At 39.5% G+C, this 17,306-nt stretch overlaps 1 protein-coding gene across 1 annotated transcript; it reads right to left on the bottom strand.

Moving 5' to 3' along the window:
* Positions 1–13,540: 13,540 nt before the first annotated feature.
* On the bottom strand, positions 13,541–15,938 carry LOC146625448 (E3 SUMO-protein ligase ZBED1-like). The gene is made up of 3 exons (XM_085362091.1): positions 14,599–15,938; positions 14,170–14,422; positions 13,541–13,988 (listed from the first exon to the last, which is right to left on the bottom strand). Exons 1-3 carry the CDS (start codon positions 15,714–15,716, stop codon positions 13,572–13,574), a joined length of 1,788 nt encoding a protein of 595 aa, XP_085218217.1. The 5' UTR covers positions 15,717–15,938; the 3' UTR covers positions 13,541–13,571.
* Positions 15,939–17,306: the final 1,368 nt, after the last annotated feature.

Genomic DNA, 17,306 nt, shown 5'->3' with positions numbered 1-17,306 from the left:
TACATGATCTGCAACATTGCAAAATTGGAAGATCCATCCATCCATCACTCATCCAGGTTCAGGTTGTGGGGACAGCAGTTTAAGCTGGAATCAATGTATGCTCGAACCCCAAACCTCCCTCCCTCACCTCCCTCAGCCCTTCCAAGGAACACTGAAGTGCTGCAGAGCCAGCTGAGAGATATAGACTCTCAAGCAATGTCTTGGGGTCTTCCCTGGGACGTTTTTTCAGTAGGATTTTCCCAAAACATCCCGCCTAGGAGACAGGAAGCATCCTAGTCAGATAGTGGAACTGCCTTAACTGACTCCTTTTAGTGTAGGGGTAACAGCTCTAAAGTCCTTTTGTAAATGTGAGGATCAGGTCATCTGCCTCTGACTGCTGCCCAAACCACAATGAACCAAAGCCTTATGCAGGTGATGGGCCAGGCTAACTCTGACTGGAGTTTTCTGAATCACTCTTCATCTGGGCTTTCACCCAGGACAAATTTGATTTTGAAGACACCCTCGTCGACAACACGGTGGCGATTCAAAGAGGGGAAAAGTGAAAGATTCACTAGCCAAAAATTTGCCTTTGCCTTTTACACTGGAAAGAAGTTTAGTCTGCACTGACTCATTAATGGAAGATGGAAGCAGCGTGACTGTACATAATAGCAAAGAATTAAACAACCCTGACATCTGTCAGACTTTACCTTGATGTCCAAGGATTTTCAACAGCTTTTATATAAAGGACTTCACTCGCCATTAAGTTTCATAATTCCATTTGCTCTGGCATGCAGAGATCTTATTAAAAAATGAAACAAAACAAAAAATGTATGTGGTATAGGACAATCTAATAGTAATGTTTGTGATGGGATGAAAATAGTCACAGCATAATTTCTCACAAAAGCTGAAGTTTTAGTTATGCACCATTAATAGAGAATAGGAAAGGCTATAAAGCAGAATTTAAGCAACATTTTTTAATATCTAACACCAAAAGTCCTGACTCTTCATTTTTGCTATGTAATCGGGCATTTTACAGTGGCATGCAAATGTGGATGCTTCTGGTACTGGATACAGTGGAGAAAGTCAAGACGTCTGGACCTCAGAGACAGCTAGTTTTTCTTCTTTCCTTCAAAAGAAAACTCACAAGGTAATGAAAGTATATAAAGAATTCGAGGCAACTCCAGGTATAAAAAAAAAAGATTAGGTAACAGTTTTCATTGTTCACGATAAAATATAAAATTAAAGCATAACTAGAGAAGCTCAGATAACAATTTCCAACAGGTAAACATTTGATATTTACTTAAAACCCAATACTGTTATGATTGCAGAGAGATTGAAGTGAGATTCAAAGCAGTAATTTTTGCAGTAAAATACAAAAGAGCAGATGCACAAACTTTAAAAAAAAAAGCCAGCGATGATAACCACAAACACTGCTTTGATTTTTTTTTTTTAAAACCTAACAAAGAAGTAATAGATAAGAAAACGAAGGACTTTTGATTATGTGTCAGGACAATTTTGTGCTTTTGGTATTGTCTTCTCTCATATAAAAACAGAAATTTGTTGTGGAGTGGAGAAAGAGGGTGGGGGAGGGCAAAACTTCAGCAGAAGTTTTTTTCTTTGCTGTTTTTTTTTCTGATTTTCATCAGAGTTGATGTGTAATGTATCTTTTAAAGACTTCATCTATTCTGATAAACAAGTGAGGAATGTGCTATGAAACCATCAAAAAGCTCCACAGACAGAAGGCGGTGCATGTGTCGGTGTTTTGCAGTCTCTTAACGTTTACATCAAAAAATAGAAGGACATGTCCTCCTTGTCTCTTCAAGGAGCAGCCAGGTACGGAAACAGAAGATGACAACCAATCACATGATGACATTTCATTTACATATGTTTATCTCTGCTGCGGACCTTAGAAACATACACTGTTTTATTCAGAACATTGAATATTTTACACACAGACACACAAAAAGTAAGATACCACATAAGATAAGTTTGCTCAACTTAGCTGGTCTGGCCACTTGCAAATGTTAACATTAATAACGGAATCTGCAAAATCACTGTTTTGAACAGTAGCCAACATGAGAGACAACATTTTAAACACAAACATACTGCAGGTGTGTAAATTTTGTTGTTCAGCAAGGAAACATATAACCGATATTGCAGAGCTAGTCATATATAGGGACTGGTGTAGAGCAACTAAACACATCAACTTAAATACTTTGTATATATAATATAGTTTTTTGGAGGTTTGTACTTTTCATGAAAAATGCATGTATTACATACTGTTTTTTGTTGCTATAATTTAAATCTTTTTAAATTTGATATAAAAATAAAAAATACCATTTCGTGCTTTCAAAGATTTTAGCTGGAGACCCCTTATAGAAAAGACAAGAAGTGGACAAGAAGACACGTCTTCATTGGCTACAGTTTTTGCAGCATCTATCTATCTCCCTGAAATTTATATTTCAAGACTGCTTTTAGTTAAATTTGCTTATGCTATATTTGAAACTACAATGGGTAATTTTGCACTTTACACAGTAACCAAACCACCAAAACATCAGACATCTCATGCCAACCCTGTATCACGGCAAAGCAGGCCGGTCCACCGTGTCCATTTCACACTTTGCGTGCAGAAGTTGCAGTAAGCTGCAGTACCAGAAAAGGGAGATATTTTATTTCAAGCTAACATGAAAATAAACACAGGAAAGTGTTTAAAGAGATTTTATCAACCCATATACATGTAAATACATATTAGCCACCTTTATTGTTCGTGTCATAGAAGGACACTAGCAACTTCTTGGCTGTAAATATATTATCTCTTTCTGCTGGTACTGCAATGTGACATGGACACGGTGGACCAGCACGTCTATTACACGCTTTGCCGTACTAGTGGGTTGCTCATGCAAATAATACAGTTACTGCTAAACTTGTCCAATTTTTGTTTAAAAGGGCATTTTACTGGGTTAATAACTTGCACGCAAACCAATTGTGTATACATGGTGTTAACACTACACACAGTGAAAGCCCTGTAATTTTATGCAACAATAAGGCAGATCAGGCAGATCACACAGAAGGCAGATCTTGCCTTCTTTGTGGCTCAGATCACAGACTTCATCTACAGTTATATAGCCTTAGATATATATATTTTTTTGCCTGCAGGGCTTGTGGTTTGCAAATTTGAAATTATGAAAGTGAGTGAGAAGCTGAGAATAAACTCAGTTCAGTTTGTTATGCTTGGCAAATGCATTTTCCACAAATATTAATGATGTCACAGATAACATGTAACATTTCAAGTTCAATAATGTAACATTGTTGCATTAGTACTAACTCTACCAGTGCCGTTTGTTAATGCTGGTCACATGGGCCATCATAATCTGCTCTCAGGTATCAAACATTCATGTACTTGTAATATTGCAGAAAAACAAACTCTCTGTTTTGCACTCTTCATTTTGCCATTAAATTGAATTAATGACACACGGCGCTGCCCGTAATAGTCAACCTTCTAGGAGCCTGTCATTTAATTTCCTTAATTTCTAACCCTTCAGGTGCTAACAGGTGCTAGCGACTCTTCACATCTTATCACATGCACAGTTGTGATGAAGTGTGTACATTTCATGTCCATTTTCTGACTATATTAAATCTGCTTTCACAGCAGGTTAATCCCCTAATGCATCACCTGTTAAGAACACAGACTTTTGAAAACCCCCACGAGGCTGCGCTTGATTTAAGGGCCACGTGTTGCTGCAAATGCTTGTTCACAGCAGGAAAAAGGAATCTAAGCCATTTGCAGCTTAAAAGGATTTCAGTAATCATCACTGTTACTTGCATCAACTTCTTGTTTTAGAAGCTTGGTGTGAAAAAAAGACATTTTGACAAAAAAAAAAGAAAAAAAAATCGAGAACGAGCCGAGGTAGAAACTCTGTGACAGGTGAAACGGGAACATGCTCCGCTTTGGTCTCAAGTCTTTGATTTTTGATTCACTTTTTATATGGAACCGTCTAGACTGTAAACTTCACTTTTCTTTTCATCGCTGTCAGATCCTCTTTGACTTCTTTTAAAATGATAACAGGTGGAATCAATGCCTGCCTTGTTTTTTCATTTATTCCTGATTGTTCTGCACACTTTACCTTAAATTGCCTCATCAAAACTATCATTTAAATCCTTACAATAACATATCTGGGATTTTTTTCTTTTGGGTGCACACACCTAAAAAAATAATAAAATCTGGCCCAGTGTTAGGTGACTGCTATTCTTTAAAATGTGTGAAATCAAGTCATAAAAATGAGATTATCCCATGTGACTTGACACTTTAAAGTAATACATTTTTGAATAGTAACATTATTGTAGGAGGCCAAAATGTGGCAGGCACTCAACTGATGAAATGCATTGCTTTTTTATAGTTACACTACCATAAAAAACACTAAGTAGGTTTTCAATCATTTTATACCTGCTGAACTGTTGAACCCACACCAAATGACTGCCAAGACACGTAGACCATTTGTAGATCCTCTAGGACACTCTATTTTTTATGAAAGGGTGGCTGAGTAATATATTAACAAAAGTGAATTAACATCTTTAATGTTTAGCTATGTTCATCCATTTCATTCATCCATTTATCAATCCGTTACCTTGGCACATTTTAAGGATTTATCACAGTCTAGTGCCTAAGAGGGAACCAAGCACGATGGCAGTATTTTTCCTGGTTTTTGTTGGAGTTCAATAGGTGATTCCGGGCCAGCTGGGAAATGCTGTCTCCTGGATTTGCCCTCAAGTTTTCTCCCATTTATACAAGAGACCTCGGGGGAATCTTTACATGATGGAGAGATCAGCCTGTTGATTTATAAATCCTCCTGGGTCATCCACACAATGGTATGTGTGCCAGTCAAGGCACCAAATTCAGTAGTCAGTTTAGCATTTTGTATTTTCTTTTAAACTTTGATCAAAAGACTGCTCAGGAAATGGGGATTTCTTCTTTGAGACAATATTCAATGACTTCAGCTACTGCTAGCAATCTCATAGATTTTTACATGTGATTCATGACACACACTGACAGAAAATGATTACTACCAAGGAGGATCAGTTTGGGCAGATTTTTCAGAATGGGCTATAGAAATGCACAACAAGCAGCTTGGGTGAGAAGTTGCTGAGAAATTTCAGCCTTGAAGGCAGATTTTGCGATTTCCTCCTGTATCTGAGATCATTGTTTTCTTAGATTTAGTTCAATTTTCATATGTGAGTTAGTACCTTTGAGTGTGGGGTATTTCACAACCACTGACTACAGGTATGTGTGCAGTCTGAGTTAATTATGCGCAGCAGAGATCTCTGTGTGTTTGCACTTTGAACAGGATGCAAAGAAGTGAAAGACCACAGCTGCCCTAACTTACCACTATTGGTAATTTCACTTTCTTTTTTATGTTTCTGTAATGATTATTCCACCATTATGCTCAAGCTCTTTAATCAAAATTATATTTTTCATTCTAGAATATAATTGGTGTTGTTATCCACTAATTTTCAAATTTACTGCTTTACAAAAAAGCGAAAAAAAAAGTAAATCACATTGTCATTTTTTGATTGTAGTTACAGTTTCCTCATTGCATTCCTGAACAGTCAAATTAATTTTAGTGATTGAATGCTGTGCTTGATTAATTTTTGATGTCTCAAAGAGGTCCAGAGTGCTGGCTCAAATTTGGGTATAAAAACATTCATTCAGTTCAGTGAATGCAGCAAAGTTATTGAAAAAGTTCTATAATGTGTGGTTTTTTTACTGACATGTGGTCTAATACATCTGTAAAACAATGTATATTAAAACCAGCAATATTCATTTTTATATATAAAAAATCAAAAAAAGAAAAACAGGCACAGTCTGTTTTTAGACATGCTGACTGTTTAATATGTTCAGACCTTCTTGTTGTTTGATTGTGCTAAGCAACCTTCTAATGATTTGAGAATTTTACAGGACCTTCCTTTTAATGAAATTAATTTTGTCATTAAACATGTCAAAATATGGCACTGTATAAGATGTCTTTAAACTTGCCTGCATGACTCTAGTGGATCTACAGACCAGTATTCCCATAGAAACCCTGAGACCATTGTCTTCGGCCTTTTTTCTCCCCATTCACACAGCATATATAGAAAGGATTAACAAGCTCCCTTGGCTCTTACTTTATCTGATAAAGACTGGTCTATTCTTCCGTGACCAGGACAAAATCTACATTTTATTTCCCCCTGAAACAGAGACTCTGCCAGGCTCTCCCCCCCCTCTCTCTCAGGAAACCTTGACAAAGTATCTCCCAGAGATACTTTGTGCATAGTTCAGGACATATGTATGCTACTCAGGTGAAATGATGGAATAGTTTGAGTGTTGTTTCAAAAAATAAATGCATATATTTGTAAATTATGTTTGCAAAAGCACTGGGTTGTTTACATGAGTTGTTTACATCCATATTCAACTCACATGCTCAGCAGTCTGAACTGAAAGTATACTATACAAATTTGATCAGGTGGTAGGCAGTTCTTTCTTACTTGTTAAAAAACAAACAGCTGTAGACGTACGCCATCTTTAGTAAACATGCACTTGTCATCCAAGAGTAAAAAGCATATGTGATGAGTAACAGCTGCTTCGCTCACAACATGTTTTGTTTCTTGCTGCTGACTGGATATGTCATGAATCTAGCTAGCCAGAAATCATGAGGTTTTGTAATTTAAGCTAAAGGAGACATTACTGCTCATCATCAAAGTGAGCACAACAAAGATCGTGGTGTGTCACAGAAAAGACTGTTCACCAACACACAATGACGCTTCACATCAGACTGAGACTATGACGTGCAGTTTTTGCATCTTGACTTAGTGTATGTGGACTTTTTGTTTCAGTAAAATAAACGCTCACTGTTTCTTTTCAAAGGGCTTAAGTTCTGCAGCTTGGGGACCGACATTATATCACAAGCAAGACACACAAGCAACCGAGTCTTCTGCTTGTCTCTGATGAAAAAAGCAGTCAACAAAACTTTTCTTTTTGTGTGTGTGTTTTGGGGATTTTTTTGCATTCCCTTACCAGTTTGGTATTTTTGTTTCCATCCTCAGGCACAACTGATACAATAACAAGGAGACGTTGCTTTAAGCCTTACATTTTATTTTTTTTTTTTTGGGGGGGGGGGGGGGGGCTGCTTGTATGAATTCTAGTCTGGTAAAAGTCTCTCTGTATTCGAGAGTTGCCAATTATTTTAGCTCAATGGGAATTCATTTATTTCTAACTCTATTTTTGTGCAGGCTTCAAGAGGACCTTGGGCATTTTCAAGTTTTTTGCCAACACAGAAGTGAATAATTTACTCGTGTTTTATTTTCTAATTGGAAAACGGATGCAGTCACAAACATAAACTGGAGAGGTTGGAGACAAATTATAAAACAATGAGAGGCAGCATATTTCAAAACCAAAACCCTTTCACACTTTAACCGTGCACAGATATGGCCCTTATCTCTTGACTGGCTGCCTCTAAGCTGTAAAATTGACTTTAAGGTGCATATAATTGTTTTCAAATCACTTCTCAGATTACATCAGTGACCTCTTCAAAAGTTTATGCTGTTAACAGATGTGTGCAAACGCACACTCACTGTTTCTCACTTCAGTGCTAAAGCCTCCCTACAGTCTCCCTGTAGATTTCAGGGTGTGTGCTTTTCTTTGAACTTTTAAAAGAAAAGAATATTTTCCCACTAGCTTTTACCCAGACTCTTATACTGTACCCATTCTCACCAAAGTACTTCTCTTAGATTGGATATTTAACAGCCTTGCATTAAGCTGGTTAGTGACCAGAAAATGACCAGAAAAACAGAAAATATCCAGTAAGCAGCAGTTATCTGATGACAAAGGAGAATAACCAGACTACTTCAAGCTGATAGGAAAGGAACATTAATTTAAATAAACACGTTTTCCAACCAAGGTATGCAGAAGAGCATCTCTGAATGCACAACACATATAAACCATGAAGCAGATAACCTGCAGCAGTAGACCGCACTGGGTGTGGCTGGGCTGGGGAAACTGGCAAACATTGCCTGGTTTGGTGAGTCTTTATTTCTCTTGCAACATTCAGGTGAACGTGTCAGAATTTGGTGTAAACATGAAAGCCTGGATTCAGGTGGTAATCTAAGCTGGTGTGGGACATATATTCTCTGCACCGTCTGGGCTCCCTTATACCAATACAGCATTTTTGTCCTCCCATTCCTTCAGGACCACATCTTCTCATGGCTGCTTGCAGCAAGATAATGCACCATCTTTTTGAACCTCTTTTTTTGAACATGACAGTGAGTTCACTGTACTCAAATGGCCTCCACAGTCACTGGTTCTCAATCCAATAGATCACCTTTGGAATGTGGTGGAACAGGGGATTCAATTAATTAACAAACAGCCGACAAATGCAGCAAATGTGCGACGCAATCATGTCAATATGGACCAAAATCTCTGAGGAATGTTGCTAGCACCTTGTCGAATCTGCACCATGAAGAATTAAGAGAGTTCTGGAGGGAAAATAAGGTCCAACTTGATACCAACAAAGTGTGCTTAAAGTGGCTGGTGAATGTATTTCCCAATGTGTATGAGTTCAGGAACATCTTTTACTGTGTTTGTTTGCTTTACTCTTTCTTGTTTTTACAGTTTTCTTCACATATGTTAAAAAAGAAAGAAACAAACAAAATCTAACAATCACAGTTGATAACTCTTAAAAATATTTCATCTTTCAAAGGAAAGAGACATTGGGGCCTTTGCCTGTGTTTCCGATGACAAATATTGGCTCATAATTCATTACACTGCTGCAAAGCATCTGTTCAATATTTGTCATTTTAAAAATTAGAATCATTCTGACGTGAGATGGCAGTAATGGCAGACACATTGTACACATTATATTTATTTAGCTCAAGTGTATTGATGTACTGTAGCTGGTAATGCTCATTAGTCTTAATTACACTGTAAAAAGGCCAACAAGCTAACACTTCTGATTTAACTAGTTAGAAAATACTGCTGCTATAGTGCATTGTAGTGAAAGTGATGCAAATGTCGATTTTAATTTGAAGTTATATTCATAAAGGTCTAGGTAATGACTGATTCAGTCCACTAAAGTGATATTTTTGAACTGTTGATGATTACAATAAAAATCTTAAACACACAAATTTAGCACACACTCAAGCTCAACCACATCTGCAATAGCACAAAATTTCCTACCAATTCTTCTCTGTAAACACCACAATGACAACACAACACATCCGAGATCAATGTTGGATTAGCATTAGCAATGCCTTTGACACTAAAAATACATTCTTCTCCTGTCTGACTTAGAATTGCTGGTGGCCTTCCCCCCCCCCCCCCCCCCCCCCCCCATAGGTATGCTGATGGAAAACTGTATCGCAATATGCAATCAGCTTTTTGGTTGTTATTAGCATATCTGCTAGGCATGTGCGCTCTGCAGAGGAAAGTTCAACACCATTTCTCCTATCAGTCGTCTACAGTGCGCTTGTGAGATAGAGAATGCCCCCGGGGCATTGTGGGAAGTATAGTTCCCACGTCTTCATTGTTCACGATAGAATGATTGTCAATCGTAATGCAAAGGGAGAGGAAAGTCAAGACAGGCATGTAACTCCCTGGCAGCTAGTTCTTTCTTAATTTCATCACTTAAATTGTCTAGGAAAGCCCCCTGCTGAGGGTTTTCCTCCCAACTTTGTGTCCTCCGCCAGGATCCAGAAATAAATAGAAAAATTGGCCACAATTAGCCTCCCTTGTTCCTTCCCTAGGAATAGGTGGTATGCAGCAGCATCAGGATTAGGGTCTTTAACATACACTCAGTTTTGAATTTGCCGCGTTGTGTGACAAAGCCAGCACTGTTTTCCAACTTACCTGTGAAAACATCGGAAGTTGGTAACGGCCCCTACGGGAGCTTTGACGGCAGAGGCATTGGAACCTGAGAGGGTGGTGGATTACCGAATACCAGGCTGAGAGGACTCAAGAGCAGGCTTCTGGGAGGTCAAGTTAATTGTGTTTATTTACAGTGAACACCAATGTGATATATACAGTGGGGCAAAAAAGTATTTAGTCAGCCACCGATTGTGCAAGTTCCCCCACTTAAAATGATGACAGAGGTCAGTAATTTGCACCAGAGGTACACTTCAACTGTGAGAGACAGAATGTGAAAAAAAATCCATGAATCCACATGGTAGGATTTGTAAAGAATTTATTCGTAAATTAGGGTGGAAAATAAGTATTTGGTCACCTCAAACAAGGAAAATCTCTGGCTCTCACAGACCTGTAACGTCTTCTGTAAGAAGCTTTTCTGTCCCCCACTCGTTACCTGTATGAATGGCACCTGTTTGAACTCATCATCTGTATAAAAGACACCTGTCCACAGCCTCAAACAGTCAGACTCCAAACTCCGCCATGGCCAAGACCAAAGAGCTTTCGAAGGACACCAGGAAAAGTATTGTAGACCTGCACCAGACTGGGAAGAGTGAATCTACAATAGGCAAGCAGCTTGGTGTGAAAAAATCAACTGTGGGAGCAATCATCAGAAAATGGAAGACATACAAGACCACTGATAATCTCCCTCGATCTGGGGCTCCACGCAAGATCTCATCCCGTGGGGTCAAAATGATCATGAGAACGGTGAGCAAAGATCCCAGAACCACACGGGGGGACCTGGTGAATGACCTGCAGAGAGCTGGGACCAAAGTAACAAAGGTCACCATCAGTAACACACTACAACGGCAGGGAATCAAATCCCGCAGTGCCAGACGTGTTCCGCTGCTGAAGCCAGTGCATGTCCAGGCCCGTCTGAAGTTTGCCAGAGAGCACATGGATGATACAGCAGAGGATTGGGAGAATGTCATGTGGTCAGATGAAACCAAAGTAGAACTTTTTGGTATAAACTCAACTCGTCGTGTTTGGAGGAAGAAGAATACTGAGTTGCATCCCAAGAACACCATACCTACTGTGAAGCATGGGGGTGGAAACATCATGCTATGGGGCTGTTTTTCTGCCAAGGGGACAGGACGACTGATCCGTGTTAAGGACAGAATGAATGGGGCCATGTATCGTGAGATTTTGAGCCAAAACCTCCTTCCATCAGTGAGAACTTTGAAGATGAAACGAGGCTGGGTCTTCCAACATGACAATGATCCAAAACACACCGCCCGGGCAACAAAGGAGTGGCTCCGTAAGAAGCATTTGAAAGTCCTGGAGTGGCCTAGCCAGTCTCCAGACCTCAACCCCATAGAAAATCTGTGGCGGGAGTTGAAAGTCCATGTTGCTCGGCGACAGCCCCAAAACATCACTGCTCTCGAGAAGATCTGCATGGAGGAATGGGCCAAAATACCAGCTACTGTGTGTGAAAACCTGGTAAAGACCTATAGTAAACGTTTGACCTCTGTTATTGCCAACAAAGGTTATGTTACAAAGTATTGAGTTGTATTTTTGTTATTGACCAAATACTTATTTTCCACCCTGATTTACGAATAAATTCTTTACAAATCCTACCATGTGGATTCATGGATTTTTTTTTTCACATTCTGTCTCTCACAGTTGAAGTGTACCTCTGGTGCAAATTACTGACCTCTGTCATCATTTTAGGTGGGGGAACTTGCACAATCGGTGGCTGACTAAATACTTTTTTGCCCCACTGTATATATAAATTAGTGGCAGGGGAAAAACTGGGCTCCTGGGAGAAGGGGGTCCAAACATCCGAAAACACTCCACACTTAGTCAGCTCAGGCACCCTCACCAAACACTACAGGGAGGGAAATCCATGGAAGATCTGTACAAAGGGAGAAACACAGGGAGAAGAAGCGAGGTCTATACTTTTAAACTAAAGAGCCGGAGTTTTCCTACCTGTGTAGTTCGACATTCTAGCAAAAAATGCCAGCCAGCCTCAATTATTGACCACAGATGAGATCATTGCAGACAGGTGCATAAATTACCACAGGTAACTGCAACTGCAATTATGGCCATACTAAAACCAAAAAAAGAGTAGTATCAAGTTATGCTCACTAGCTAACGACTCATTAAAAGAAAAGGACTAGCTCAGTCATTGTGTAATGAGTTTAACTGTCTGATCCACCTCTTCCTCATCACATCGACTTTAAAACACCAAGATGAAGATGGTGAAAAACCTCAGCTCACAATTTGCAAAAAAAAAAAAAAAAGTGACTTCATTATTGTGACATCCATCTTTTGTACCATGTTAATTCACTTATTTAATCCAGGTAAGTGAAGAAGTAAGCAGTTTGGTGCGGTGTTAGTTCAAGTAAATTAAATGAGCATGTTCACAGTCGAGCAATATGTTTACCTTACATAACACAAAGTCACTTTGAACAAAAACACGTGAATTGTAAAGGAAAAAAGAAAAAAATATGGTATATTTTAGGCCAGTAACAATAATAACAATAATGCAATTTGATAATAAAACTGAAAAATAATAAATAACTAAAATAATATCAAAATAAGAGTGGAGAAATGAACCAAGAACAACAACAACAAAACTATCCTTATTGCATTTGTTTCTAAAGTACTTTTTGATCTTCTGAATCGACTTGCTTATGATGATGTGACCCTTCACAACTGCAGCTTCAAAGAGCTCAATCCCCAAACTTCAGCTTTAAATTACCATAGAAATGACAAATCATTCCTGAAATCTCCTGCAGCTTTTCACCCAACAGTCCCGAGCACACGGAGTGAATGCTAGAGTGATTTAGCCTACGGTCACAGTCTGATCATGCCTGTGAGGCTGTCGTCTTCAAAGGAAATCGCTGCTGAAGTTTAGGTAATTAGACACAAGCGCTATCTACACGAGGCATCATCATACAGTACAGACTGTTGAAAGCCTAGGTCGTCTCATCTCTCCTCTCCTTCTCCTCTCAGTAACACATATCAAAGAGAATTTCAAGGGTGATTAAAAGTTAAACTGGATCCTTAAAGAGGTATGCCAATGCTTTTCAGCTTCATGTTTTTCACTTTTGACCACAGCCTTTGCTCACTTCATTAGGGCGAGATGTGCTAAGCCTTCCAATGCTGCATACTGTACATGCAACCTAACACTTATTTAATTTCAATTCACAGCTCTAGTGTGTATTTATAATTAGTGCTGTCAAGAGATTAAAAAAAAATAGAGATTAATTAATTATGATTTTTAATTAATTGATCTAATTAATCTCTTTTTTAATCTCACCTAAAAATAGCTGAGGAAAGCCCTCAACTTATTGTGGCAGACCAAAAGACTGATATAACAAAGAAAGTGACTTTATAAAGTCATTTATTGTTTAACAAACGTTAAACAGATGCAACCATTTACATACTGTTGTATTCTTTTGTAAAATAAGTGGAAAAATAAATACAAATAAAATCAAATAAATTAAGTGCTGCAAGTTAGCACATCAGAGTTGCTCTTTTCTGAGCAATACAGCACTGAAATTCCTCTGCTTCAGATAATGAAAAATAAAACTGACATTGCAGTGCTGCAAGTTAGCACATCAAAGTATTCTTCCATCACAAAAAAAAGTGCTGAACATCAAGCAATCTATTCTAGTAGGCTACAAATGACACAGCAGCTATGCTGACCACATGTGTCTCATTTCTTCTTCCTCAGCCAGTCGCTAAGACACACCAGCCTGGTAACATTTTCTGGAAGCAAGGCTGCCCTTTTCTTTTGCACTATGTGGCCTGCAAGGCTAAAGAGTCTCTCACAGGGTACAGAGGTAGCTGGGGAGGCCAGGTACTTTTGTGCTAGGACTGACAGCTTTTCATAGACTCCTGAGTGAGCATACCACCACTGCAGGGGACAGTCATCAATACTGATGCTGGGTTCTGCTCTGTAGCGCTGCAGCTCTCCAGACTCAATTCCATCTTCTGAGTCAGAGTCAGACCCCAGAAGGAGTTCGCTCCTCCTCTTCTTCTGAGCTGGTCCATCATCCTCTGTGGAGGGCTGGAGACTATCTGCTCTTCTGGGCTCTGCTGCCTGGAGCATATTCTCCAGAATGGTCCACACCTGAATGAATGAATGAATGAATGAATGAATGAATGAATGAATGAATGAATGTGATTAAAACTAAGTGCTTTTTTTTTATTTTATTTAATCTTGTAAAGAACTTTGTGTTCCATATAATAAATAAAAGTTTGATTTGATAATGAATTGGACTCATTAGTCCAGCTTAACCTTATTGTCCTACCTGTTCCCTCTTTTCTCTTGGAAGACATTTCAAATCCTTAAACCGTGGATCCAATGCTGTGGCCACCTCGAACCATATCTCGTTGCCATTAGCTCGTCGTGCTGCCAGATCCTTCTGGAAGGCATTCTTGAACTTCACCACGTAGGCAGGATCATCATCAGTAATGTCCATGACACGGTACAGATGGCGAAAAGCAGGCAGCACTACAGAGCAAGAGACGTAGGCCTCACCACCCAGCAGCTCTGTCACATACCTGCAGAGGTGGAGAGGTTTGCTAAATAAACCTAGCTGGATTCATTTAAATCAAAGTGTAACTGATTTACAATTTAATTGTCCTTAAAAGTTCCTTGTTATGTTCATTAATTTTGATTTTACACATGTAACAGTAGTTTATATAATTAAAATGGGAAGGTGTTTATTTGAACTTACTTGCATGGTTCAAGCAGGAGCTCCAGCCTCTGCAGTTTCGCCCACTCAGCTTCGGTTGGCAAGACCAACCTGTGGTTCTGTTGGTCCAACGTAGCCTGGACAGCCTCTCGGTTACATAGGAGGCGTGAGACCATTGCGAGAGTCGAGTTCCACCTGGTGGGTACATCCTGTATAAGTTGATCGCTCTTCTTTCCGAGTGCTACTTGTTGTTGGTTAAGTTCTGTGGTACTCGCAGGGCTTTGTTTAAAATGACCAACAATCTTGCGGCACTTTGCCAGTACACCGACAAAACCACTGCTATCGAGACATACCGTGATGGTCCTCTGGAGAATGTGAGCATTGCAGGCGATGTGCTCATATGGAAGTGCTCTCATAGCAGCCAGCATGTTTGCTGCGCTGTCTGTGCCAATGGTGGATATCTTGTTTTCAATACCCCAGTCATTTGCTACCTTGAGGAACTGTTCGGCGCATTTATCAGCAAAGTGCCTGGTTTCTGTTCTCATGACGGTCAGTGCAAATGAGTTGAGGTTCCACTCACTATCAATAAAGTGTCCAGTCACCCCAAAATAGCTGTGGTTGCCAGCTGAGGTCCAGTGATCTCCGGTTATAGCAACACAGTTGGGAGAATCCTCCGCCAAAATCTCAAGTTTGTTTTTCTTTTCGCCGTCGTACATTTTGCTGATTTTGGTCGTTACTGTAGTCCTGCACGGCGGCTTGTATGACGGGTCATTGGACGCAATTTGCAACACCTCTGTCAATCCTTCGTCCTCTACTATATTTATCGGCCTACAGTTCATCGCTATCCACTTGGCAATAACATTAGTCAGCCTGTCGGTCGCAGACTTGCTCATACGAGGGGTATTCTCTAGTTTTGTTTGGCGAAAAGCTTTGCTCTGGCTTGCTATATTGCTAACGTCTTCACTGCTAGCTGTTGCTGCACTCGCGGCTGGGTGCTTTGCGTTGAGGTGATAGGCCAAACTTGAGCTGCTTCGGTGGTAAGCAAACTCCTTCTTACACTCTAGGCAGACCACTTTACCTTTGTCAATGGTGCCGTCGGGGCGTTTATGAAATACAAATTTCCCGTTCATTGGGCCAACAACTCTCAGATGCGCCTCCATATCCACACTGTAAGCTAATCACCACTTCTCACCTTGACCTCACGACGTGACTCCACCCCCAACAAGTCAAGCACAAGGAGCCCAGCACATAAAAACGGATTTTATAACATAGCAACTCTCATACAAAATCAATGACGTCAAGAGATTAAAAATTAGATTAACGAGATTAAAAAACATAACGCGCTAAATAGCATTGTAATTAATTAATCGCAATTAACGCGATAATTTGACACCCCTATTTATAATTGTATTTATATATTATCCATTTATTCATGGCTGTGAAAGCACAATAGCCTTGCTTTACAAGTTTTTTTGTTACTTGTGTTATTTTGCTCTTGTTTGACAACCACTGAAACAATTTTCCCTTCAATTCCGCTGCTGGACAGGGCACTCAAAAATGCTTCTGTTTCCGTCAGTAAAGTGCACTCAATACCACATTGTGGAGGTAATTTCCCCAAGGATGTTATTCTTTTCCCTCCATTTCTCACTCTGAAACATCCACAATCAGAAGCACACACATGCACACACGCTCTACATGCGTGCTTACGTACTTTATTTATCTTTGTGCTGAGCATACACCCTGCTGTGTCTCACGTGTTTCTTGTGTCATGATGATGAAAGGCACCTGCTGTTCTCAGCAGAAACCCCTCTCCACCCTATGTTACTCACATCCTGCCTGCATTATTCACAAGTCGAGTGGTTGCTCAGTCACTTCTCGGAGAGGCTTAACTTTTGTGACATGGGCTGAAGTGAAATGCAGGACAGTCGAGTGGGGTCCGTGACCTCAGGTAACCTTTCCCAAAGTCAAGAAGATTGTGGAGGATTTTATAGTCACTTTGTGCTCACCTTGTGAAATGTTAACATTATTCTCCCTGTACACTTTCAGATAAGCCTTCTTCTTCAGACTGCAGGAAATAATTTCTTTTCTTTTTTTGCAACCTGTAACTTAATAATATTTCTGTGTTGCATGGCAGAAATTACAGCACCAAATGTGAATCAACCAGCTTCTGTGCAAGATTTATTGTTAGTGGTTTATTTGTGTCATATTTCGTTGAGTAAGAACGTGCAGAGGTGTTTCTCAATCCAGGTAACAATGGGGTTCAATCTGATTTTAAAGATGAACAACCAACACAAACAGTGGACAGCCCTTATAAATGTAAACGCCTGTGTTTGTGTGCATGCTGTGATGTAATTTTTGGCTTTCTGGGCTTATTGCTAACAACATTTGTACATAGACGGTGCAGAGTAGCATATACATAGAACAGCAGCAGCTTTATTGCTGTCTGTCTGTTTCTACACAGAATAGCTTTATGTTCCATTAAGTCCCCCAGTGGAGCCTATATACATTCTAAGAGCAGATGATATGAAACAGATACACTGTTAGATACTGAAAAAATGCAGTTAGGTAAGTTTTTAGTAGTTTGGCCTCAGCTTTAATTCAAGGAATTGCATTAACTGTTTAGGGATTAAAGCTCTTTTAATGCGGTCTACAATTTTCAGAGCCTGAAAAATAATTGGATAACTAATGTTATCTAATATCCTGAAAATCCTTGTCTGATGATGTCTAGAACCCATGGTCATCACCCAATC

The sequence above is a fragment of the Diplotaxodon limnothrissa genome, linkage group LG9 (assembly GCF_057381915.1).
Source record: "Diplotaxodon limnothrissa isolate DT_005_m linkage group LG9, D_limnothrissa_male_GT1.1, whole genome shotgun sequence".
In the NCBI taxonomy this organism is placed as follows: domain Eukaryota; kingdom Metazoa; phylum Chordata; class Actinopteri; order Cichliformes; family Cichlidae; genus Diplotaxodon; species Diplotaxodon limnothrissa.
Note: the sequence above shows the minus strand (reverse complement) of the source record. Positions and strands in the feature narration are given on the sequence as shown.